This window comes from Oryx dammah, unplaced genomic scaffold (genome assembly GCF_014754425.2).
Source record: "Oryx dammah isolate SB20612 unplaced genomic scaffold, SCBI_Odam_1.1 HiC_scaffold_20, whole genome shotgun sequence".
NCBI lineage: Eukaryota > Metazoa > Chordata > Mammalia > Artiodactyla > Bovidae > Oryx > Oryx dammah.
This window is the reverse complement of record NW_024070204.1, coordinates 65383637-65409659: the sequence shown is the minus strand read 5'-3', so window position 1 is coordinate 65409659 and position 26023 is coordinate 65383637. Positions and strand designations below refer to the sequence as shown.

The 26023-nt window shown below is 46.8% G+C and overlaps 1 protein-coding gene across 1 annotated transcript in view; it reads left to right on the top strand.

Moving 5' to 3' along the window:
• The window catches only part of NSG2 (neuronal vesicle trafficking associated 2), a 79318-nt gene that overhangs the window by 48139 nt on the left and 5156 nt on the right, over positions 1 to 26023 (top strand). Inside the window, exon 4 of the mRNA XM_040262727.1 lies at positions 25810 to 25920. Within this exon, the coding sequence (XP_040118661.1) occupies positions 25810 to 25920 (111 nt within the window). The remainder of the gene's footprint in view (positions 1 to 25809; positions 25921 to 26023) is intronic.

The following is a 26023-nucleotide window of genomic DNA, read 5'->3' as shown; positions in this document are numbered from 1 at the left end:
CAGGACGGATTTCCTTTAGGATGGACTGGTTGGATCTCCTTGCAGTCCAAAGGACTCTCAAGAGTCTTCTCCAACACCACAGTTCAAAAGCATTAATTCTTTGGTGCTCAGCTTTCTTTATGATCCACTTCTCACATCCATACATGACTACTGGAAAAACCATAGCTTTGACTAGACAGACCTTTGCTGGCAAAGTAATGTCTCAGCTTTTTAATATTCTGTCTAGGTTGGTCATAACTTTTCTTCCAGGGAGCAAGCATCTCTTAATTTCATGGCTACAGTCACTATCTGCAGTGATTTGGGAGACTAAAAAGATAAAGTCTGCCTCTGTTTCCCCATCTATTTTCCATGAAGTGATGGGACCGGATGCCTTGATCTTCATTTTCTGAATGTTGAGTTTTAAGCCAACTTTTTCACTTTCCTCCTTCACTTTTGTCAAGAGGCTCCTTAGTTCTTCTTTGCTTTCTGCCATAAGGGTGGTGTTATCTGCATATCTGAGGTTATTGATATTTCTCCTGGCAATCTTGATTCCAGGTTGTGCTTCCTCCAGTCCAGCATTTCTTATGATGTACTCTGCACAGAAGTTAAATAAGCAGGGTGACAATATCCAGCCTTGTGTGGAGATTCAGTAAAGCAATGCATATAGAGCCTGGGGTCTGGCTTCTAGTAGTTGCTCAGTAAATATTAGGTCCTCCTTCTCCATGATCCCCAATCCTTTCGCCATGGTAGATAGTACTTTCAGCTGATTTCTAGAATGCACTCCAGACCTCTCTAATCCCCACCTTGCCTGACCCAGGGTCACAGATATTCTTGGTGCACTGACTTTCCACTCAGCCCCAGGCCAGTCACACTCCCCAGCTCATCCCCTTAGACCTGGGCACCTCCCTCTCAGAACAAATTGGGAGTATGTGCTGGTTTCAGCCATTGCTGGCTGTTTGACCCTAGACCAACCATTTTTTGGAACCATATTTCCTGTAAAATAGGTTTTAAAAGACTGACTTTACAGAGTCATTGAAAGGTTTAGAAGGAATAGTGAAAGAAAGCATAGTGTTGTATCAGCTGCCCCTAGTTTGAAGATCGGGACATTTTACTTATGGACAGAATCTCCATATGTCCTGGAAAACGCAGAACACCAGTCATATGAGGGCCTCATTCCCATCCTTGACAATTGTCAGGGACTGGCCAGCTGCCCCATGTCAATGCGGCACGTTCCCTCCTCTTCCCTGCGCTCCCCACCCCTGGCCCTCTTCCCTCAGTTACCTGGCTTGCCAAGAGTAGGTGACTGGGAAACATCGACTCCTCCCTTTGGTAGGTTGTTTCAGTCTAGGCACCTGGTTAAGGGGCTTCCCAGGTGGCGCTAGTGGTAAAGAACCTGCCTGCTGATGCAGGAGACAAACGAGACAAGGGTTTGATCTCTGGGTTGGGAAGCTTCCCTGGAGGTGGGCACGGCAACCCACTCCACTGTTCTTGCCTGGAGAATTCCCTGGACAGAGGAGCCTGGCGGGCTACAGTCCATGAGGTCACAGAGAGCTGGACACGGCTGAAGTGACTGAGCGTGCACACGTGCACGCTGGTTGAGATCTATATTCTACATTTGCCTTTGTTACTGATAAAGACACAGCCTTCTGAAGTAAGCCCTCAGCTTCTCCAACCTGTAAGAAGTTTACTCTCAAAGATCTTAATATCCTCTGATCCAAGCTGAACAAGGGTCTGCACTTTCAAAATGAAAAAATGCTTTAGGAGGTCAGAGATTTATCTCCTACGTAAACTGGGCCCCAGGCCCCTGTTTCTTCTTTCTAATGGTTGTGCCAATAGCAAATTAAATTGGAAAATGAGTTATTGCTTTGGAGTGTTCCAATTTAAATTGTGGTTTCTCGCTTTCAAGGGTTCCGCTGATATTAATGAATTTCTGGCTTTGGCCAGGTTCACGCTTCTGTACTGCCCCTGCCTCCATGGGGAATTGTCCTCTCTGGGTTCTGAAAGAGACCCTTGAGTTATTGCTCGTATAAAGTTTGAGGCCACAGATGTTTCATTTTCCCTTTCCTTTCAGAAGGCAATTTACTCAACAGGATTCACTGGGACCCTAGATAATAGGCTTCTTTAATGGATACTGGGGGCTTTCATGGGGAACGGACTAACCAGTATGATACGTAATCTTTCTGGTTTGGGACAGAGAGAACCTTGTATTCCAAACAGCTAATCTGGTAGCATCCATTCCAGAGGAAGTGGAGGGAGTGAGTAGCACACACAGCCTTGGGGCTGATACCTGAGTTCAAAATCTACTTCATTCACTATTTGAATTTACTTAGGCAAGTGACTTCACTTCCTCAGGTCTTTGCTGCTAAGTCACTTCAGTCGTGTCCAACTCTGTTCGAACCATAGACGGCAGCCCACCAGACTCTGCCGTCCCTGGGATTCTCCAGGCAAGAGCTCTGGAGTGGGTTGCCATTGCCTTCTCCAATGCAGGAAAGTGAAAAAAGAAAGTGAAGTCGCTCAGTCGTGTCCGACTCTTAGCGACCCCATGGACCTCAGCCCACCAGGCTCCTCCGTCCATGGGATTTTCCAAGCAAGAGTACTGGAGTGGGGTGCCATTGCCTTCTCCACCTCAGGTCTTTGGTTCTTCATTTATAAAATAGGAAAAAATGATAAGACCTATCTTTTAGGTTTTAAAATTTATTTATAAGAAATAAATTATACATATATATATATATACACTCCATGTTCATTAATTCTTAATGTTTATCTTATCCCTTTCCAATGAAACCATCTTGCTCATGGGAGCACAGTTCATAAGCAAAACCAAGTCCTTCTCTAGGAACTGACCCCGACTGAGGAGTTAAACTGAATACGAGCCGTAAACAGAACAGATGTTCACCCTCCGGACCTGTCTTGCCGTTTTAGAGCTGGCATTCCTACCTGAGAGAGAACATTTCAATAGAAAGCATGCTGATACATTCACTTAGAAGCCACTTACTGAACACTGCTTCAGACCAAAGCCAAACAGGCGACCTGTATGATCTCATGTTGTCTTTCAAAGCCTCTGGGAACTAGGGATCGTTGCAACTTCCATTTCATAGATGAAGAAACTCGGCCTTAGAGATGTCACAGAACTTGTCTGAAGTCACGTGGGTAGCAGCAGGAGGCGCTGCCAGTGGAGAACGTATATGTTCTCAGAATCTGCACTGGCTCTGGTCTGGCTCTGGCTAGCAGTGATGGCTGTCTTCAGTCTTGCCCCAATATTTCATAAAACCCAAAGGAAACAGTTTCTTTTTTTCTGATTAGTTCAAACATCCAACAAAAAACGCTATAGGTCTTTGCTTTGGTCCTTCTGGTTATTTCCCATTCATAGCTATGTGCATCAGTCTGATGAGTCCAAAACAGGAGAATGAATTCCTTAGCACTGATTGAGTGGATGTGTCTGTTTGGTATGAAAAAATAAAGTCACGGAAATCGTGGACCAATGGGACAGTCAGAGGGCACATGGTTTCATGTCCTGAGATGTGTCCCTTCTTTCTGGATCCTCAGGACTCGCATCTCTGGGCACTGACGCCGTGCCAGGTGTTGCCTGCAGTGTTTTCACTGAGTGATCTCGTATCATCTTTACGCTGATGCTCCAAGGTAGTTATTAGGATCCCAGTTTCAGATCCCAGATGAGAAAGCTGAAACCCAGGAAATGTAAAAAAGGGAACCAGGAGGTGGTAGGATTAGAACACAAACATGGGCACTTGTGGCTTCCAAGTCAGGGCTCTGGCCACCAGCCTATTTTTCTCTCTTTATTGAGACAGAACAGGATGGTGGAAAATTTTCCATCTGAGGCCACACTGAAACATACTTAGCTGACCTGGGAACATTTGTACCTGGAGGGTAGATTCAGCTTCTAGATGCGACTGAAATGTGAGAATGGTGACGCTTGACCGAGTCAGCTGGCTGAAGGGGTCAGCCTACACGCCCACAGCCGTAGACTGACAAGGGCTGGAAAGAGGTTTTAGTGCCAGTATCCTTCCACTCTTTCCTTCTGAGGCTCCTGCCAGGGAGATCTGAACATAAGGATGGACCCCAACGGCAGATGAAGAACTACCCTACTCACCTGCCAGGTGTCCGGTAATCCAGGAGGCAGCTTCTCCTGTGAGCACGGCTGGGCCTAAAGCTCAGGATGGGAGGCCCAGGTGGTTTTCTAGCTTCTCAGCCTGTATTTCCCACCCTTACCCCAGGGAGGGATCTCATGCTGATGGATACTCACCATCGCTGGAGGGAAAACTGAGGCAGAAGGCAGGAGGGAGAATGTTTGCTCCTAATTCTTAGTGTCGGTCTCACCCAGTGATAACCTTGGTCAAGATGCTGCAGGTGCGGGGAAGGATGGATGGAAAAGAGATGGCACAGGCTCCTCCCACGTAAGAAGAGTGAGAACTTTACCTCCATCCGGACCCATGTGGCAAGGAGGCATGGGGTCTGGGTGCTGGGGGCAGGAAGGGAAAGGTTTACAGCTGGAACCTGATGCTGCTTTTAAGGCAGAGCATCTGTAGTAAAGTGTAACCTTTGCTGCCAGGCTCTGAAAAATAAGATCCAGGGGAAACCAAAAAGGGGACAGCAAGGGAGCTGTATCAGAGGTCACTGAGGAGGATGATTCACCGGAAGAACTCACAGGACTCGGGCTGTAGCTGTAGTACAGCTATGGTTTATTGCAGTGAAAGGATACAAACCACAGGCGGCAAAGGAAAAAGGTGCAGGGACCGCGCCAGAAGAAAGCAGGTGGGAGCTGGCGCAGGCCTCTCCTCCGGGAATTGCATGGGATGTGCTCACGCGCCCCAGCAAGGGGTTGTGAGCATACTCATGGAGAGTGGTGGGCCAGGAAACTAGCTAGATACTCAGTGCCCAGGGCTTCTGCTGGGAGCTGGGTCATATCAGCAGACTTGCATGTACCTAAGTTCTGGACTCCAGAAAGAACGCAGGTGTTCAGCATAAACCATGTTGTTTGAATAGTGTAGGCACAGTGAGTCCTTCTTACTAGTTCTGGGACTCATGGGAAATGTTAATTGCTCAGTCTGTCCGACTCTTTGTGACCTCATGGACTGTAGCCCACCAGGCTCCTCTGTCCATAGGATTCTCCAAGCAAGAATAGTGGAGTGGGTTGCCGTTCTCTTCTCCAGGGGATCCTCCTGACCCAGGGATCAAAACTGGGTCTCTCACATTACAGGCAGTTTCTTTACCATCTGAGCCACTAGGGAAGCATCATGGGAACCTTCCTGTTACCAAATTCCTGGATGCCAGCTAGCAAGTGGATCTTTCCAAGGGAAGCAGTCTCAGGCCTGCTATGTTAACTGTGTTCTGTGAAAACTCCTCCAAGACTCCTCCTAGGCAGTGAGTGTGTGCCTCTGTGTGTGTGTGTGTGTGTCTGTGTGTGTGTGTATGCATGTATATATGTAGGGCGGGAGGAGTGAGGAGGTGGAAGATTGGGTAGAGATTCCTTCCTTCTCGTGGACAAAAGCAGTGAATTAATAGAGGCAGAAATGCTTCCTCCTCCAAACGTGGCCACCTTCTGTACAGAGGCAATCCCTCTGCGTGCGCTGTTGTGTTACTGGCAGGCATCGGCGCTCAGCCTTGCAGGAATTACAGGAAGACGTGGAACAGCTTATCTGGCTCAGAACTCCCCGCTGGCATCCAAGCGGTGCCACACATGGGAACTTGGAGAAGATGATTTCTAATTTTCCAAACCAATTTTGCTGACCTGATTTTTTTTTTTTATCAGTTCTTCTGCCAAGAAAGAGGATTGAGGAATGAAAGTAGCTTAACAGAACAGGCTATTTGGGCTGCTGGGCTGGCATCTCCATGGAGATGAAGATGCAGGCTGCGTCTGGACAAGGCTCGGCTGGATGCAGTGAAGCAGTGATGCACCTCTGATTGTGGCCAAGACGTGTGTGGCTGGTACCCTGGGGGAGGGGACCACCTGCCCTGTGCTGGGCCTAGCTCTGGGCTGGCTGAAACAAAGGGATATGTGATCTCTGAAGCTCATTTGTGTGCTCGTGGTGCTGAGCCCTGGCTGAGAGCTGGGCTGGAGGTTGGTGAGGTACAGTCCTTGCCCCCGAGAGGCTCATGGTGTGGTGGAGCAGGCTGATGGGTTTAGAAGTTGTGATGACATGGAGCAGGACGCGACAGTGGCCAGGATGGAGTTCGGGGGAAGCCAGAGAGACCACCCTCCTGAGGGAGAGGTCTGGGGCGGCTTCCTGGGGTGTCAGGGAGACACCCTCCAGGGGAAGACAGTGGAAAGGTGTGCCAGCAGCAGAGAGCCTGGAATCTAAGGGACTAGCCTATACTGTGTGTGTCTGTGCGACTGTGTTTCTCTGTCTCTGGGTGTTTGTGTGTGTGTGTGTGTCTGCATGTGTTTGTGTGTGCCTCTGTCTGTGTGAATCTGGGTGTATTTGTAGTGTCTGTGTGACTGTGTATATCTGTATATTTGTATGCATGTGTCTGTGTGTGTGTATATTTATGTCTGAGTGTCTGTGGGTCTCTGTGTCTGTGTGTGTCTCTGTGTGTCTGTATTTGCCTGTGTGTGTATCTGTGTTTCTGTGCATTTCTGTGTGAGTGAGAGAGGGCTCCTAGGGTCACAGCGGTTGGTGTTGTTGGATAGGTAAGCAAGACCAGAGGATTAAGTGCAGCGCCAAGGGACGAAAATGTGTTTTAGACCCAGACAGACCTGGCTTCTGGGTCTTGCTCTATGACTGATGGCCTGGAAAATCCTGACAACTCTATAACCTCTGCAGTCCTCAGATTCCTCATCTGAGAAGCAAGAATATGGGCAGTACCCACTTTATGGGACACTGGGTGGGACTGAGTGAGACCCTCTTTGTGCTTAATATCTGACTCTCAAGGATGTACAGTCCTTGTTGCCTTCTCTTCAGAAGCCAGACAAAGGATGTCAGCCCTTGTCTTGATCTGACTGCAGGCTCCAGGTCACTTGCATCCAAACCTCCTGGACTTGGGTTGAAATGCTGACTTGTGAATGTTGTGCAGACCAAAGGAACCCGGATCTCTAAGTGCAGGGCCCAGGACTAACACTTTCTACTTTCAGGACCCTAGAAGCTGAGAGCCAGAGCACTGCTCAGCTCCTGAGGGGCTGTTAGTCAGCCTGGGAGGACAGGTCACAGGTGATGGTAATGCAGTATAACACCCAGCGGTCCTTGTGCTGAGGAAATAACTGAATTAAACTTTGAATTAAACTTAACTCTAGTAATGCGCGGAGAAGGAAATGGCAACCCACTCCAGTGTTCTTACCTGGAGAATCCCAGGGACGGGGAAGCCTGGTGGGCTGCCGTCTATGGGGTCACACAGAGTCAGACACGACTGAAGCGACTTAGCAGCAGCAGCAGCAGCAGCTAGTAACGCGCAACTGTAACAACAGCATTGTTGGCAATAAGAAGCATTAGCTTATCATTTTTGCCTTTACGTGAGTGATTTGTCGTTTGCATTGCTCATCTTTGTTGTGCCTCATGACAGTTTTGTGCAGATTAGTGTAATGATTTGGAGTCATTTTGTAGATGATGAAGTTGAGACCTGTCTTGTTCTGGGATGGCCTGGACTGGGCTTGTGATGAAGTTCTCCGTGATCAGAAAAAGTTGGATGGACCACAAATGGGTAAAATGAGAAGGAGCAGGGGGTCAGGACTTATGCAGGGAGGCACGTGGATAGAAACAAATAGCAAGCATGTAAAACTGGACTTGAGATGGTGGCAGCATCATAACGGGTGTTTCTCCTCTTGGATTTCCCATTTTGTTCTTATAACACAATACATTTTTAGTAAGAATTAAACTCTAACACAGTTATAGATTTATTGGCAAAATACATATGGTTAGGTAACTGACTTCTGAGTTAGACAGACCTGAGTTCAAATCCTCCGTCTCCCCTCATGTAGGTAAAGTCATTCCATCTGCCTCTGATAGATAATCTGTAAAATGGGCACATTGTTCATACCTTTCCCACAGATTTGCCAGAACACAAAGTGATGTGTGTGTGTGTTCCCTCTGGATGCTAACTGAGGTCATTACCTTGGGCTAGGCCTATGCTTTAGGGCTTCAGACACGATCAAATTCTATTTCACAACAGCTGGTGGAAAGAACTAAGCCAAAGAGTTGAAAAAGCAATCAACTTGCCCAGGGCCACAGCAAATAAGAGTCAGAGCTGGACTTGAAGACTAGACCCCCTGGAGACGCTACTCCATTTGCTGCTTGGTACTAGGGAGAGGGGTAGGAGAGTGTGTCATTTGGGCAGAATTTATGGATTCGGCAATCCTCTCGCACTTTCTACTCAAGCCCTTTTGTCAGGATCTTTGGGGCCGAGCCAGGAGCATGGCGCTGGGCGGCCTAATTCTGTCTCTAGAGGTTCCAGCTGTCACATACGGAAGATGAATATCTGTTGGGCAGCTCTGTTTTTATCTCCCCACAAAGTTTTATTTCTCCAATGTGAGTGATTCTATTGCTTTGAGGTTTCCAGGGTTTGCGTTCTTCATAATGAAGGACGGTTTATTGGGTATCGTGGTGCCGAGATGGTGCAGTGCATGAATGTTAATGGAGTTCTTGTTTCCTGGCATAATGCGGGTCTAGATCAGTGCCCTGGCTTAACAGACAGTGGGAGAGTTTTTTGTTTTTCTCTTCTCTCTTCCTCACTCCTGGGGTTTCATGTCTGCTGTGGCATTATCTTCTTGGAATAAGTTTACTGTATACATCATCTTGCTTCATTGCACTGTTACAAGCAAAAGCAACTGCAGGGCAGAGAAATATTTATCAAAAGGTCTGTTAAGGTAGCGTTTAGGGTTGAGGGCTTCAGAAGCTGATATTCCAGAGTTAATCAGGCTCTGTTACTTCAATAACCACCTGAACTCAGACAAGTTACTTTATGCCTTTGTGCCTCAGTGTGCAAAGCTGTCAAATGGATGTAATAATGAGGCGTATAGGGCTATCATGAGGATTAAAGGAGATATTATATAAGAAGCACCTCACACAGTACCCAGTGTCTTACTGAACAGTCAATAAGTGACTGCTATTATCGGTTAAGCCCAATAAGGGACCAGGACAAGACCAGATAATTTACAGGCATCATCTCATACAGTCATCACACCAATCTTGTGGGGTGGAATTTTTGTTTCCATTCAACAGAAGAGGAAATAGGAGTTCAGAGAGAAGAAGCATCTTGTGGAAGGTCACACAGCTCATCAGAACCTGAAGCAGAATGGGAACCTTCTTGGGATGGGACCATAGCTACTGCAGAAAACTGCATGGACATTGCCTAGAATGAAAAACCTAGTTCTCCCAGACATCAGAGAGAAGTTTCTCATCTTTTCAGGCACAGCAGGCAGACAAGGAGGTTGCTTCATGGGAAAAGCTAATCATTTCCCAGTATCAGACAGACTGCCTCAGATGGCTCAATGCAATGATTTTATCCAGTTACTCTGTCAGGTGTGGAACAGTTAAAAGGGGCCCTAAAATTCACTCAAGGAAGTGCTTTGTGCCAAAAATGAAGAAAGAGGTGTGGCCTGAGAATGTGGGATGGGAAATCTGATCTGTGCCAAGTCATGAGCTGGACCACAGAGGCAAACAAGGTACAGTCCAGATAGTCATGATACAGTGGGCTGAGTGCTATGTGGTGAAGGGAAAACAAAGTGTGGTGAGAAAACAAGTTAGCAAGGGAAGGCTTCTTAGAGGGGGTGAGATGTTGTGAGTTGGGTTTTGAAGCATGAATAGGAGTTCTCCAAGAAAAAAAGGGCTGGACATGTATACAAGAGAAATCTGTGTTGAGAAATGGCAGTCTTCCTGAGTGATTGGAGCCCTTGAAGTGCGTGCTAAAGAGCATGGCAGATGACATGGCAAGAAAGGGGAGCACACACATCTGTAGCCCATATGCCAGGCAGTGTGGGAAAGCACCAGGTTAGTTTCCTGGGCTGCCACAACCAATTGCCACACACTAGATGAATGCAACAGAAATTTATTCTTTTGCATTTCTGGAGATCAGAAGTTCAAAATCAAGGTGTTGGCAGGGCCATGCTTTCTCTGAAGCCTCTAGAGAAGGATCTGTCCTTGCCTTTTCTAGCTTCTGGTGACTCCAGGTGTCCCTTGGCTTGTGGCTGCATCACTTCAATCTCAGCCTCTTTAGTTCTGTGCCCTTCTCTCCTCCCCGTGTTTGTCTCCCTCTGAGTGTCTCAGATAAGGGCATTTGTCCTTGCATTTAGGACTGACCTGGACAGCCCTGGATGATTTCATCTCATGATCCTTAGTTTAACTACATCTATACAGACTGGTTCCAAAAAGGAAAAGGAGTACGTCAAGGCTGTATATTGTCACCCTGCTTATTTAACTTATATGCAGAGTACATCATGAGAAACGCTGGGCTGGAGGAAGCACAAGCTGGAACCAAGATTGCCAGGAGAAATATCAATAACCTCAGATATGCAGATGACACCACCCTTATGGCAGAAAGTGAAGAGGAATTAAATAGTCTCTTGAGGAAAGGGAAAGAGGAGAGTGAAAAAGTTGGCTTCAAGCTCAATATTCAGAAAATGAAGATCATGGCATCTGGTCCCATCACTTCATGGGAAATAGATGGAGGAACAGTGGAAACAGTGTCAGACTTTATTTTTTGTGGCTCCAAAATCCCTGCAGATGGTGACTGCAGCCATGAAATTTAAAGACACTTACTCCTTGGAAGGAAAGTTATGACCAACCTAGATAGCATATTGAAAAGCAGAGACATTACTTTGCCGACTAAGGTCCGTCTAGTCAAGGCTATGGTTTTTCCAGTGGTCATGTATGGATGCGAGAGTTAGACTGTGAAGAAAGCTGAGCACCGAAGAATTGATGCTTTTGAACTGTGGTGTTGGAGAAGACTCTTGAGAGTCCCTTGGACTGCAAGGAGATCCAACCAGTCCATTCTAAAGGAGATCAGTCCTGGGTGTTCATTGGAAGGACAGATGCTAAAGCTGAAACTCCAATACTTTGGCTACCTCATGCGAAGAGTTGACTCATTGGAAAAGACTCTGATGCTGGGAGGGATTGGGGGCAGGAGGAGAAGGGGACAACAGAGGATGAGATGGCTGGATGGCATCACCAACTCGATGGACATGAGTTTGAGTGAACTCCAGGAGTTGGTGATGGACAGGGAAGCCTGGCATGCTGCAATTCATGTGGTCACAAAGAGTCAGACATGACTGAGCGACTGAACTGAACTGATACAGACTTCTTTTCCAAGTAAGATGATACTTGTAGATTCTGGTGATTAATATGTGGACCTACCTGCCGGGGTCCTGCTCTGGTGGATCCAGGGTAATTCGAAGGGGGGATGGCTTGGTGAGGAAAAACTTATTTATTTAGAAATATAAAGAGAGATTAGAAAGAAATAGTGTAGTAGGAAAATTTAGTGGAGAAAAGATGCTGAATAACTTGGTTTACGTGGAGAACTAATAAAACCTCAGGACAAGAGATTTGCACCATCTACGTTAGGCCGCCGGTGCCCGTTTGAATAGCAGAGGGTGCCCCACCTTAGGCTCCCTCTCTCATGGGTCTTAGAAGCCAGGGTAAGTAAGTAGACATGGCAAGCCTCCACGCCCCAGATGGGAATTCAGCCTGAAAATAGAGTAAGAAAAGAAGACACGGGGGAAACCAGTCTTTCCAGTGATTGGCCCATCCTCTATTGTCTGGAAAGGCCTTTTATACTTTTGATTGTACATAGAGATCAATGGATAATACAAAATTATGCAGCGTCAGCAGCCCTGACTCTTATCAAGACCAGGGTTTCTCTCTGCATACCTAGTTGTATACACAAGTCTTAGGTGATTTACATCATCTTCTGGCCAGAAAGCCAATTAACATTTTATGGCCCTTTTCTGATAAGGGTTTGTCAACCAGAAGACTTATTTGCCTTAATAATGTTGTTCTTCCCAAAGTCTGGTGCCACTCTCAGAAAGCACTAAATAAAGTTACATTCTTACATAGCAAGGACACAACAATTTATAACAAGGAAAAGGAGTACAGTGATTTATAACAAAGAGAAAAGTAACTAACTCAAAAGTCTAGTGTTGCTAACATCAAAAGTACTATATTCCTTTTTCTATATACCAATTACATTGATTAATATCCTTCAGGTGCCTAAAAGATAAAGAATATGGAGGCCTGGCAGCAGTCATTGACTCAACAGTGAAACTCGTCATCAATATAATTTTTAGCTCTTTAGAAAAGGCTCTGTATCTTTAAGATGCTTTAAGCTTTGTGCCTCTCATGGTTGGGGGGCTGTAAACAATTCACAAGTTATAAAAGTCCGGACAGACTGGTCAGGTAAGTTAGAAGCTATCAGAGGGATTTAAGCCGAGACATTCTTTTTATATGCAGGAGACTGTTAACTGGAGCCCTAAGTTAATTCCTTTTAGAGGCAGAAGAGTGGAAAGCACAGTACAATAAGGCAGGCAGACTCTGGTTTTGGGGGGTAGATGTTCAGGAAAACCCAGGGGGAACCCCTGAAGCCAGATCATGCCTTTGAGTAGGTCTGGCTTCCTTCCTCATGACCTTTGCCACAGGCGGGATTCCTCACGCTGGCTCCCGGCACCTATCTTTTAAGAGGTCATCATTCAACACACTACAGGGCCTCCCATGCACCATCTGATTTAATCCTCAGAATTCTGAGGGGCAGATACCATTACTATTCTGCTTTACAGAAGTAGACACTTGTTGAAACAGATTAAAGGTAAACTTTAGGAGAGCAGGGACCTCCCTTCCTCAGCACTCTACTCTCAGTGTGTGGAATTCTCTGGCACATTGTAGGTGCTCAGTTAATGTTTAGTGAATAAAAGCTTTATGAGGAATATATCATAGGCTAAAAACCTAGGCCATACTTCATAGAGTCCTGACTGTATTATTTAATTATCTGTGTTACCTTGTGAAAACGACATAACCTCTCTGTGCTTTAGTCAAAAGAAATGAAAGGGTACTATCTTATGGGGCTGTTATAAAAATGAATTCATATACAGTGATGAGAAGTGTGCCTGGACATCATCAGTTCAGTTCAGTCACTCAGTCGTGTCTGACTCTTTGCGACTCCATGGACTGCAGCACACCAGGCCTCCTGTCCATCATCAACTCCCAGAGTCCACCCAAACCCATGTCCATTGAGTTGGTGATGCCATCCAACCATCTCATCTTCTGTCGTACCCTTTTCCTCCTGCTGTCAATCTTTCCCAGCCTCAGAGTCTTTTCAAATGAGTCAGTTCTTCGCATCAGGTAGCTAAAGTATTGGAGTTTCAGCTTCAGCATCAGTTCTTCCGATGAATATTCAGGACTGATTTTCTTTAAGATGGACTGGTTGGATCTCCTTGCAGTCCAAGGGACTCTCAAGAGTCTTCTTTAACATCACAGTTCAAAAGTATCAATTCTTTGGTGCTGAGCTTTCTTTATAGTCCAACTCTCACATCCATACATGACTACTGGAAAAACCATAGCCTTGACTAGATGGACTTTTGTTGGCAGAGTAATGTCTCTGCTTTTTAATGTGCTGTCTAGGTTGGTCATAACTTTCCTTCCAAGGAAAAAGCATCTTTTAATTTCATGGCTGCAATCACCATCTGCAGTGATTTTGGAGCCCAAAAAAGGTAAAGTCTGCCACTGTTTCTACTGTTTCCCCATCTATTTCCCATGAAGTGATGGGACCAGATGCCATGATCTTCGTTTTCTGAATGTTGAGCTTTAAACCAACTTTTTCACTCTCCTCTTTCACTTTCATCAAGAGGCTTTTTAGTTGTTCTTCACTTTCTGCACTTCTTCACTTTTTTCTTCTTCACTTCTTCACTTTTCCTGGAGAAGGAAATGGCAACCCACTCCAGTACTCTTGCCTGGAAAATCCCATGGATGGAAGAGCCTGGTAGGCTACAGTCCATGGGGTCGCAAAGAGTTGGACACGACTGAGTGACTTCACCTCACTTTCTGCCATAAGGGTGGTGTCATCTGCATATCTGAGGTTATTGATATTTCTTGTGGCAATCTTGATTCCAGCTTGTGCTTCATCCAGCCCAGTGTTTCTCATGATGTACTCTGTGTATAAGCTAAATAAGTATGGTAACAATATACAGCCTTGACATACCCCCCTCCCTATTTGGAACCATTCCATGTCTCGTTCTAACTGTTGATTCCTGTCCTGCATACAAATTTCTCAAGAGGCAGGTCAGGTGGTCTGGTATTCCCATCTCTTGAAGAATTTTCTATAGTCTGTTGTGATCCACACAGTAAAAGGCTTTGGCATAGTCAATAAAGCAGAAATAGATGTTTTTCTGGAAGTCTTTTGCTCTTTTAATGATCCAACAGATGTTGGCAATTTGATCTCTGGTTCCTCTGCCTTTTCTAAAACCAGCTTGAACATCTGGATGTTCATGGTTCACGTATTGTTGAAGTCTGGCTTAGAGAATTTTGAGCATTACTTTACTAGCATGTGAGATGAGTGCAACTGTGCGGTAGTTTGAGCATTCTTTGGCATTGCCTTTCTTTGGGATTGGAATGAAAACTGACCTTTTCCAGTCCTGTGGCCACTGCTGAGTTTTCCAAATTTGCTGGCATATTGAGTGCAGCACTTTCACAGCATCATCTTTCAGGATTTGAAATAGCTCTACTGGAATTCCATCACCTCCACTAGCTTTGTTCATAGTGATGCTTTCTAAGGCCCACTTGACTTCACATTCCAGGATGTCTGGCTCCAGGTGAGTGATCACACCACAGTGATTATCTGGGTCGTGAAGATATTTTTTGTACAGTTCTTCTGTGTATTCTTGCCACCTCTTCTTAATATCTTCTGCTTCTGTTAGGTCTATACCATTTCTGTCCTTTATTGAGCCCATCTTTGCATGAAATGTTCCCTTGGAGTCTCTAATTTTCTTGAAGAGGTCGCTAGTCTTTCCTATTCTATTGTTTTCCTCTATTTCTTTGCATTGATCGCTGAAGAAGGCTTTCTTATCTCTCCTTGCTATTCTTTGGAACTCTGGATTCAAGTGTGTTTATCTTTCATTTCCTCCTTTGCTTTTCATTTCTCTTCTTTTCATAGCTATTTGTAAGGCCTCCTCAGACAGCCATTTAGCTTTTTAGCATTTCTTTTTCCCGGGGATGTCTTGATCCCTGTCTCCTGTACAATGTCGTGAACCTCTGTCCATAGTTCTTCAGGCACTCTGTCTATCAGATCTAGTCCCTTAAATCTATTTGTCACTTCCACTGGATAATCGTAAGGGATGACATTTAGGTCATACCTGAATGGTCTAGTGGTTTTCCCTAGTTTCTTCAATTTAAGTCTGAATTTGGCAATAAGGAGTTCATGATCTGAGCCACAGTCAGCTCCTGGTCTTGTTTTTGCTGACTGTATAGACCTTCTCCATCTTTGGCTGCAAAGAATATAATTAATCTGGTTTCAGTGTTGACCATCTGGTGATGTCCATGTGTAGAATCTTCTCTTGTGTTGTTGGAAGAAGGTGCTTGCTATGACCAGTGTGTTCTCTTGGCAAAACTCTATTAGTCTTTTCCCTGCTTCATTCTGTACTCCAAGGCCAAATTTGCCTGTTACTCCAGGTGTTTCTTGACTTCCCACTTTTGCATTCCAGTCCCCTATAATGAAAAGGACATCTTTTTGGGGTGTTAGTTCTAGAAGGTCTTGTAGGTCTTCATAGAACCATTCAACTTCAGCTTATTCAGCATTACTGGTCAGGGCATAGACTTGGATTACCATAATATTGAATGGTTTGCCTTGGAAATGAACAGAGATCATTCTGTCGTATTTGAGATTGCATCCAAGTACTGCATTTCAGACTCCTTTGTTGACTGTGATGGCTACTCTATTTCTTCTAAGGGATTCCTGCCCACAATAGTAGATATAATGGTCATCTGAGTTAAATTCACCCATTCCAGTCCATCTTAGTTTGCTGATTCCTAGAATGTCGACATTCACTCTTGCCATCTCCTGTTTGACCACTTCCAATTTGCCTTGATTCATGGACCTAACATTCTAGGTTCCTAAGCAATATTGCTCTTTACAGCATTGGACGTTTCTTCCATCACCAGTCACATCCACAGCTGGGTGTTGTTTTTGCTTTGGCTCCGTCTCCTCATTCTTTCTGGAGTTATTTCTCCACTGATCTGCAGTAGCATATTGGGCACCTACCGACCTGGGGAGTTCCTCTTTCACTGTCCTATCTTTTTGCCTTTTCATACTGTTCATGGGGTTCTCAAGGTAAGAATACTGAAGTGGTTCTCTCCTTGACGTATGGTCAAAAGTTGGAGGAGGAATCTTGGATAGGTCTTAGTTGAGCTACCCCACACCTTGATTCTTTCCAAGGTTAAAGTTCTTTAGTTTGGGCCTGTGTGTGGGTGGTGGAAGGGGTTGAGACTAGTGACTGGAGAAGAACAGATGTTGCAGCGCCTTATCCCATCCCATGTGAATACAGTATGTTTTTTGGCAGGTTGCATATCTTTGGGTGTGTGTCTGGGGAGAGGGGTGTGTGTATGTGTGAGTGTGTGTGTGTGTTTGCACTCTGAGTCTTAATTCAGTTCAGCATTTCTCTTCAGGAAACGCTGGTCCCCTCATGGGGTCAAGGTGCCGGGCACAGGGGAAAAGGATGGGATTGCTGGCTGCCCGAGGCACTCCGAGCAGAAGGAGGCTAGAGGCTAGCGGTGGAGGCCAGGCTGAGCAGGGCCTGTCCAGGAAAGCCCTGGATGGAAGTGGGAGGAAGCTCCTCTCCTGGGTGGAGGAGGTGACCGTGGTCTCCACAGCCCTGGACTCCCCTCAGTGCTCGGTCCCCACCTCAGGGAGCTGCTCCTCCCAGGCTCTGAGCTCCTCTTCTGTTTAGGCTTAAGCCTCAGGCGAGGCGGCGGCTCTGGCCCAGGGTCTTCTTGTGTGGGGCTCCCCCTCCCGCTCCTGCCCACCGTATCCAGGCTCCTCTCCTGTTCGCTGTCCAGATCCTGCTCAGGTCTGGTTTTGTCATTTTTTATCAGGTGATTTGCTTGTTCAGCGTCTGAACCTCTCCTTCTTTACACTCCCCATGTGGTGAGGGAGTGAATGGATGAGCAGGGAGATGGGGAGCAGGGAGGATCACATCTCAGATCCAGCACCAGGAACTTGTTTATTTCTAATCCTGGGCTGTTGCATTTGGGAGGTAAAGCCAAGGGCTTTCCACCATCTGCAAGCAACGAAGTTATATGAACCGAGCCAATGGATGCTGAATTATGGCCAGCCTTCATGCTCAGAGGCACTCTGTGGGGAAGGGGGGATCCTCTCCCAGGTCCTCTCACTCCCACAGCACCCCCCCCCCCCCCCCGCCCCGTCCCCGCATCAGGAGCTTGGCTGTCCGGAGCAGGCACTGGGACCTCCCCCTTCCGTGAGGTTAATCCCTCTGAAAGGGAGAGTGTAGCTGCCTGCAGGGTGCCCTGTGGAGACCCGCCTTCAGGAAAAATCTCAGCCTGGCACCAGTTAGAAACCTCAGTGGTGTTCCCATCCCCCACCCAGTAGCCAACACTGACCTGGTCATTAAGGATAAGAATCCAGACGCAGCTCAAACGTCCTCCCCAGCTCAAATGTCCTCTTCACATCACTCTCCTCACCTCCCAGGCCTCCTCAAGCTGTCGACCCCTTCCACCCTTACAACCCCAGGTGTGGTCTCAGCATTTAGGTCATGCCCTGGTACATCAGCCTTCCCACCAGCCTCCCTGCCTCCAGCCTTGCCCCTCCCAAATTATATATGCCTCTGTGTTCACTTCCCTCTTTTACCATCTTTCTGATCCTGTCACTTTCCTGCTTAAAACCTTAAGGGGCTCTCTGCCAGCCTGGAGCTAAAGCCTAAGTGTTAGCCTGGTCCTTCTTTACCTATTCTCTCCTGCCTGCCCACTGTCCCAGGCCCGTCTCTCCTCACTTGCATCCTCTGGACCAGCCATGACAAGCCATATGGTGTTTCTAGAACAGCTCCAGTCTGCTCTATGGCAGATGAGGCTTCTGCTCAGACCCTTCTTCCTCCCCTGTCCTGGCATTCTTCCCTGAAGTCATTTCCGGAGTCGCCTCCCCCAGGAGGCCTTCCTTGATCCCCCACCCCCAGGCTGGTTAGGTCCGGCAGCCCCTGGGCTGGTGCCCCCCATGGTGCCACCCTTGTTCCAAGTGTCTGTGTCCTCGGGCCCACCTCTCCCTCGCCCTGTGGCCCGTGAGGCCTCGAGGGAAGACTGGTGCCCAGCTCACAGCCCTGACCTCTCTGACCTCCACAGGCCCCCAAGGGATGACTGACCTCGAGTTGTTTTAGAAGTTACCAAGGTTCTGGGGAGGCAGACTATTCTTTGCCTAAAACGGCCTCCTATCCCCCTCATTCTGGGCTGTGGAACGCAGGGCAGAAGTTAGCCTTGCTTGGTAGAATCCCCTGGGGTGGGCTGCACTCCTGGCATCCCAGTCAGCGTCATACCCTTGACTCCTGTGGTCGTGTATGCACGCCTCCATCTCTCTCTGTGCCGACTCTTCTCGGCACTTGCCTGCACGTGGCAAACGCCATGGGACTCTGATGTAATTGGTCTGGATGGAGCCGGAAGATCAGGATTGTTTAAGGCACTACCCAGGTGATTCTAAGCTCGAGAACCCTCAGACCTAGTCATCCTGGAGTAGTGGTTCCCGTGTCTGGTTGTACACTAAAGTCACCTGGAGAGCATCTCGGGCCCACCGTCCCTGACCTGATAAATCAGAACACACCGGTTGGTGGCTGTCTGGGCATCAGCCCTGAATTCTTTAGGATTCTCCCTCTCTCCCTTCTTCCCTCCCTCTTTCCCTTTTCCAGAAACATGTGCTGTGCTCTGCCGGTCAAGCCTGAGTGCTATGGTGAATCAAACTCTGCCCCTGCTAGGTGGGGGCTGTTAGCTCAGGGCTGTTAGGAGTGAAAGAGCACCCCCTCCAACCCAAGACAAAAAGAAACCCACTGTAAGGGAACCTGTCCCGCTCCCAGCAGCTTCACTGAGCTGCCGGGGACCAGACCCGCCGGAGACGCCTGAGCTGGAGTCTTGCCCTGCTCCTGAGTCACAGAGAGGCCTGGCTCTCTGCTCAGGCAGAGGCTGGAGCCGCGTGTGGCCATTAGGATGGAGGGCTGTCCGCAGGTTCTCCCAGACCCTGCATCAGGCTGGGGGTGGTGGCAGGGTGGGCAAAAGCTCTCGACTTTTTCTTTGCAAGTCCAAGGTCTGCATGCCTGTGGAGGTGCCTCTGAGCGTGTCTGTCCCAGTCTTGGGGGAGCTCAGGTGACGGAGTACTTTCAGGAGCTTAAGGTCCCTTTGACAGAATCAGCCAGAGCTTGGGGGCGTGTATTTTAAAGTTGAGGTAGGACAAATTCCCTGGTGGCTCACTGGCTAAGATTCCATACTCCCAGTACAGGGTGCCTGAGTTTGATTCCTGGTCAGGAAACAAGACCCCACATGCCACGACAGAGACTAAAGATCTCATGTGCTGCAAATTCAACCCAGAGCAGCCAAACAAAGCAAAAAGCTAAGGTAGAACTCACGTGCTGTAAAGTTAAGAGCATCAGAGTAAAAACTGCAGTGGCGCTGACTTCATTCACAGTGGTGGGCAACTATCACCTCCATTTAGTTCTGAAAGGCTTCAGTACCCCAAAAGGAGACTCTGTCCCCATTAGCAGTTATCTCCCATGCCTCCTGGCAACCAGCAGTCCGCACTCTGTCCCTATGGATTTACTTATCTGGATATTTTATATAAGTGGAACCATACAGTATGTGGCCTTTCATTTAGCATGTTTTCAAAGCCCACCCACATTTGTATGGGAACTTCATTCCTTTTTATAGCTGAATAATCTTCAGTTGTACAGATGGACTACAGTTTTGTTTATCCATTTATCAGTTGATAGACATTCAGGCTATTTCTACCTTTTGGTTACTGGGAAGACTGAGCATTTAAAATTCTTTATGACTATGCTCCAGACGTCTGCTCACTGAGTATTCCTAAGTCCTCAGCATTGGGCAGTGGTCCTGGGTGCTCCTGTCCCTGTATGAGTCAAATACCATCTTTGGGGGTCCTAAGGGGGATATCTCAATCTCAAGAGTGAAAGAATGATCTCTGTTCATTTCCAAGGCAAACCATTCAATATCACAGTGATCCAAGCCTATGCCCCAACTAGTAATGCTGAAGAAGCTGAAGTTGAATGGTTGTATGAAGACCTACAAGACCTTTTAGAACTAACACCCCAAAAATATGTCCTTTTCATTATAGGGGACTGGAATGCAAAAGTAGGAAGTCAATAAACACCTGGAGTAACAGGCAAATTTGACCCTGGAATACGGAATGAAGCAGGGCAAATGCTAATAGAGTTTTGCCAAGAGAACGCACTGGTCATAACAAACATCCTCTTCCAACAACATAAGAGAAGACTCTACACATGGACATCACCAGATGGTTAACACCAAAATCAGATTGATTATATTCTTTGCAGCCAAAGATGGAGAAGCTCTATACAGTCAGCAAAAACAAGACTGGGAACGGACTGTGGCTCAGATCAGGAACTCCTTATTACCAAATTCAGACTTAAATTGAAGAAAGTAGGGAAAACCACTAGACCATTCAGGTATGACCTAAATCAAATCCCTTATCATTATCCAGTGGAAGTGAGAAATAGATTTAAGGGACTAGATCTGATAGATAAAGTGTCTGATAAACTATGGACGGAGGTTCCTGACATTGTACAGGAGACAGGGATCAAGACCATCTCCATGGAAAAGAAATGCAAAAAAGCAAAATGGCTGTCTGAGGAGGCCTTACAAGTAGCTGTGAAAAGAAGAGAAGCAAAAAGCAAAGGAGAAAAGGAAAGATATAAGCATCTGAATGCAGAGTTCCAAAGAATAGCAAGGAGAGATAAGAAAGCCTTCTTCAGCGATCAATGCAAATAGAGGAAAAGAACAGAATGGGAAAGACTAGAGATCTCTTCAAGAAAATTAGAGATACCAAGGGAATATTTCACGCAAAGATGGGCTCAATAAAGGACAGAAATGGTATGGACCTAACAGAAGCAGAAGATATTAAGAAGAGGTGGCAAGAATACACAGAAGAACTGTACAAAAAAGATCCTCACGACCTAGATAATCACAATGGTATGATCACTCACCTAGAGCCAGACATCCTGGAATGTGAAGTCAAGTGGGCCTTAGAAAGCATCACTATGAACAAAGCTAGTGGAGGTGATGGAATTCCAGTTGAGCTATTTCAAATTCTGAAAGATGATGCTGTGAAAGTGCTGCACTCAATATGCCAGCAAATTTGGAAAACTCAGCAGTGGCCACAGGACTGGAGAAGGCCAGTTTTCATTCCAATCCCAAAGAAAGGCAATGCCAAAGAATGCTCAAACGACCACACAATTGCACTCATCTCACACACTAGTAAAGTAATGCTCAAAATCTCCAAGCCAGGCTTCAGCAATACGTGAACCATGAAATTCTTGATGTTTAAGCTGGTTTTAGAAAAGGCAGAGGAACCAGAGATCAAATTGCCAACATCTGCTGGATCATGGAAAAAGCAAGAGAGTTCCAGAAAAACATCTATTTCTGCTTTATTGACTACGCCAAAACCTTCGACTGTATGGATCACAATAAACTGTGGAAAATTCTGAGAGAGATGGGAATACCAGACCACCTGACCTGCCTCTTGAGAAACCTGTATGCAGGTCAGGAAGCAACAGTTAGAACTGGACATGGAACAACAGACTGGTTCCAAATAGGAAAAGGAGTCCGTCAAGGACTCCTTTGTCACCGTACTTATTTAACTTATATGCAGAGTACATCATGAGAAACGCTGGGCTGGAAGAAGCACAAAGATGGAATCAAGATTTCCAGGAGAAATATCAATAACCTCAGATATGCAGATGACACCACTCTTATGGCAGAAAGTGAAGAGGGACTAAAAAGCCTCTTGATGAAAGTGAAAGAAGAGAGTGAAAAAGTTGGCTTTAATTTCATCATTCAGAAAATGAAGATCATGGCATCTGGTCCCATCACTTCAGGGGAAATAGATGGGGAAACAGTAGAAATAGTGTCAGACTTTATGTTTTGGGGCTCTGAAATCACTGCAGCTGGTGACTGCAGCCATGAAATTAATAGGTGCTTACTCCTTGGAAGGAAAGTTATGACCAACCTAGATAGCATATTCAAAAGCAGAGACATTACTTTGCCAACAAACGTCCATCTAGTCAAAGTTTTCGCTTTGGATGTGTATGGATGTGAGAGTTGGACTGTGAAGAAAGCTGAGCACGGAAGAATTGATGCTTTTGAACTGTCGTGTTGGAAAAAACTCTTGAGAGTCCTTTGGGCTGCAAGGAGATCCAACCAGTCCATCCTAAAGGAGACCAGTCCTGGATGTTGATTTGAAGGACTGATGCTGAAGCTGAAACTCCAAAGCTTTGGCCACCTCATGTGAAGAGTTGACTCATTGGAAAAGACCCTGATGTTGGGAGGGATTGGGGACAGGAGGAGAAGGGGACAACAGGGGATGAGATGACTGGATGGCATCACCAACTTGATGCACATGAGTTTGGGTGAACTCTGGGAGTTGGTGATGGAGAGGGAGGCATGGTGTGCTGCGATTCATGGAGTCACAAAGAGTTGGACATGACTGAGTGACTGAACTGAACTGAACTGATCTTAAATCAGATATAAGAGTAAAACTTTTTCCTTTAATTTTTTGGTGTGGTCGATGGTGACTTATGGTATCCATCTTATTTCCTTTTATGCACTGGTTATTAGGAATCTGGAGAAGGAAATGGCAACCCACTCCAGTATTCTTGCCTGGAGAATCCTATGGATGGAGGACCCTGGTGGGCTGCCGTCTATGGGGTCACACAGAGTCAGACACAACTGAAACAGCTTAGCGTAGCAAGGGGGATATGCGTCTTTGAGGCACCTCTTGCTCCATGTTCTGGCCTCTGACCTCTCTCTCTCTTTCCACAACTTGCTAGGGGACTCCAGTCTGCCTGCTGTACCATCTCACCCCTCTGTTGCCACCAGCTTGGTCCTGTCCAGGAGGCTGATGAGTGAGCAACAGGCTGCAGCAGAGAGCTTGGGATGTCAGTGGAGAGGGCAGACAGCACATTGTGTGGACAGTCATTTAGAAATGAATTTCACTTGTCAACATATAAAAGGGAAAAATACTTTTTCTCTGTACCCTTGCTTCTGACACCAAATGTGTGGTTTTTCCCATACCATGCAATTCTCCAATTCTTGGTGGAGGCTGACTGAATTCCCTACGACGTCACTCAACTCATTAGCTGCCCTACGTTAGCACACACCCCGCAGGTCAAGGGTTCGGTCCCACAAGCCTGCATCCACTCAGACGCCACTAGCAAATCTCGGGCTATAAACTGGGGCTTTGCACCACTTCCTCCACAGGCTCAGTGATTTGCTAGAATGGTTCACAGACCCCAGGAGAGCACTTTACTTTCTGATTTATTGTGAGGGATATTAAATGATACACATGAACAGCCAGACGAGGAGATACATGGGGCAAGGGCTGGAAGGCTCCTGAGCAAGGAGTTCCTGTCCCAGTGGGGTTTGGGGTGCACCACCCTTAGAGGCATGATGCGTTCTTGTTCACCAAACTGGAAGGTTTTTGAGCCCTTCAGTTAGGGTTTTCTGGAGCCTTCATGATTTATTAAAGCATTGGCCATTGGTGGTTAATTTGATCTCCAGCCCCTCTTTCTTCCCTCTGAGGTGAGGGAGGCAGTTAAATTACAACCCTCCTGTCAGTGGTTTCTTCCCCAGCCTTAGGGGCCTTCCAAAAGCCACCTCATAACATAATATAGCATTAACTCAGGTATAGTTGAAAGGGGTTGTTATGAATAATAAAAGGTGCTCCTTTCGCTTTTATGAATTGGAATTATTTTAGGAACTGGCACAAAAACCAAATATTAGAACAAAAGATGCTGCTATCCTACTCTTATCATGTAGGAAATTATGTGGGTTGTAACTCTGTGCCAGGAACTGGGAACAAGACCAAATAGATGTGTTTCTTATATCACAATAGTCCACTAACCTGAAACTTCATACCCACATGCAGTGGAATTTCATGGACAGTGTCTGCCCACAGGATTCAAATGACTGCATCCCACATCCATCTTCCTCTTTTCCTCTTCAGATTCCTTCCTTTCAGGATTTATGGCTGCTAACATATGACTCCTTTGGGAGCAATGCAGAATCCCATCTCCTCTTGTCCTTATAAACCATGGCCTGAGGTGGGAAGGAGATGGGATAGGGACCTCCCCATCCCCGCCACCCCAAGATGATTTTATTTTTCTTCCAAATCAAAATAAGCCTTCTCTCTATGACAGGAATTCTGCCGTATTTCTAGGTCAACTGACTCAAAAGGCTACCAGCTTTGAAAGTAACATAGAAAAAAATTCTGTATATAACACCCAGAGCCCAGCATCAGGGCGGTTGCCCTCCTCCCTGCTACTTTGTACATAGGTGGCGGCTCTGTGTATAACACCCAGAGCCCAGCATCAGGGCGGTCACCCCATTACTTTGTACACAGGTGGCGGTTCTGTGTATAACACCCAGAGCCCAGCATCAGGGCGGTCACCCCATTACTTTGTACACAGGTGGCAGTTCTGTGTATAACACCCAGAGCCCAGCATCAGGGCAGTCGCCCCACCACTTTGTACACAGGTGGCGGCTCTGTGTATAACACCCAGAGCCCAGCATCAGGGCGGTTGCCCCATTACTTTGTACACAGGTGGCAGTTCTGTGTATAACACTCAGAGCCCAGCATTGGGGTGGTCGCCCCCCACTTTGTACACAGGTGGCAGCATGGGGCCAGTGCAGACCTGAAGGTGCCTCTGGAATCAGCCACTCCATCCTTTCTAGTAAAGCCTGACGGTGCCTTCGGTTTGTTTGGTGGTGTATTTTTTTTAAAGCTTGTTGATAATGGTCAAGAGCTGGGTTTTCACTGTGAGCAATTTTGGAGACCATTAGATGCTTCTGAGCAGAAAGGGGATGTGCTTTGACTTGGATTTTGAATGGGGTTCTCAGGTTACTGTGTGAACACACGTGGGGGTCGAGGAGGCTACTAGTTAGAAGGCAATTGCAGTCCCACGGGTGAGGGGGGATGATGGCTCTGGCCTCGGTGCAGCTGCCTGAGAGTGTAAGAAGCGATTCCATGAGGTGTGTGCTGGGAGGCAGAAATGATAGCTTCTGCTGCTGGCTGGGATGTAGAATGCAAGGAAAAGAGAATCAGAGAGAACTTCAGATTTTTTGGCCAGAGTGACTGCAAAGGCGGCGTTGACATTTTCTGAGATGGGAAAGTGTGGGTGGAGCAGGAGGGGAGGGGAGCAGGGACTTGAGAACGCAATTCAGCTGAGTATGGGATATCCAAGCTCATGCTACCTCTGCTTGAGCTTGGATGGGACATCCAAGCAGAGGTAGCATGAGCTTGGATATCTGAGATGGAACTCAGTAGTGGCAGGGAGGTGGTGATCAAAGGCAGAATTGCTGGACGTGATCGCTTGATGATCAACCCCTGCCAACGCAAAATCAACGGGGAAAGTACATGGGGAGGGAAGTGGGTCTCACACATGGGCCCAGACGGAGCTTCCAAGAGTATCAGAGGATGGAGACACCACGGCTCAAAGATTGCAGGTTGGTGACGGAGCTGAGACCGAGCTGGTTCTTGGGGTCCCTGGCCACCCCCTACCTTTCCTAATATACCAGGCTTCCTACCAGCTCCAGGTTTTGAAGGCTGCATGTGTAGACAGAAAGCAGGCAAGCTAAGGCTGGAGCCTTCTGTCCTGTGTTTCTCCAGGTCACCATCCTTGTCAGCCTGGCCCTAGCTTTCCTCGCCTGCATCGTGTTCCTGGTGGTTTACAAAGCCTTCACTTACGACCACAGCTGCCCAGAGGGATTTGTCTACAAGGTAAGGGGCTTCTGGCAGGGGAGTGGCTCCTGGTGACCATCAGCTTCAGTTAGAGAGTCAACATCTTTTCATTGGCATTGAAGTTCTGGGTATGGTAACCTCT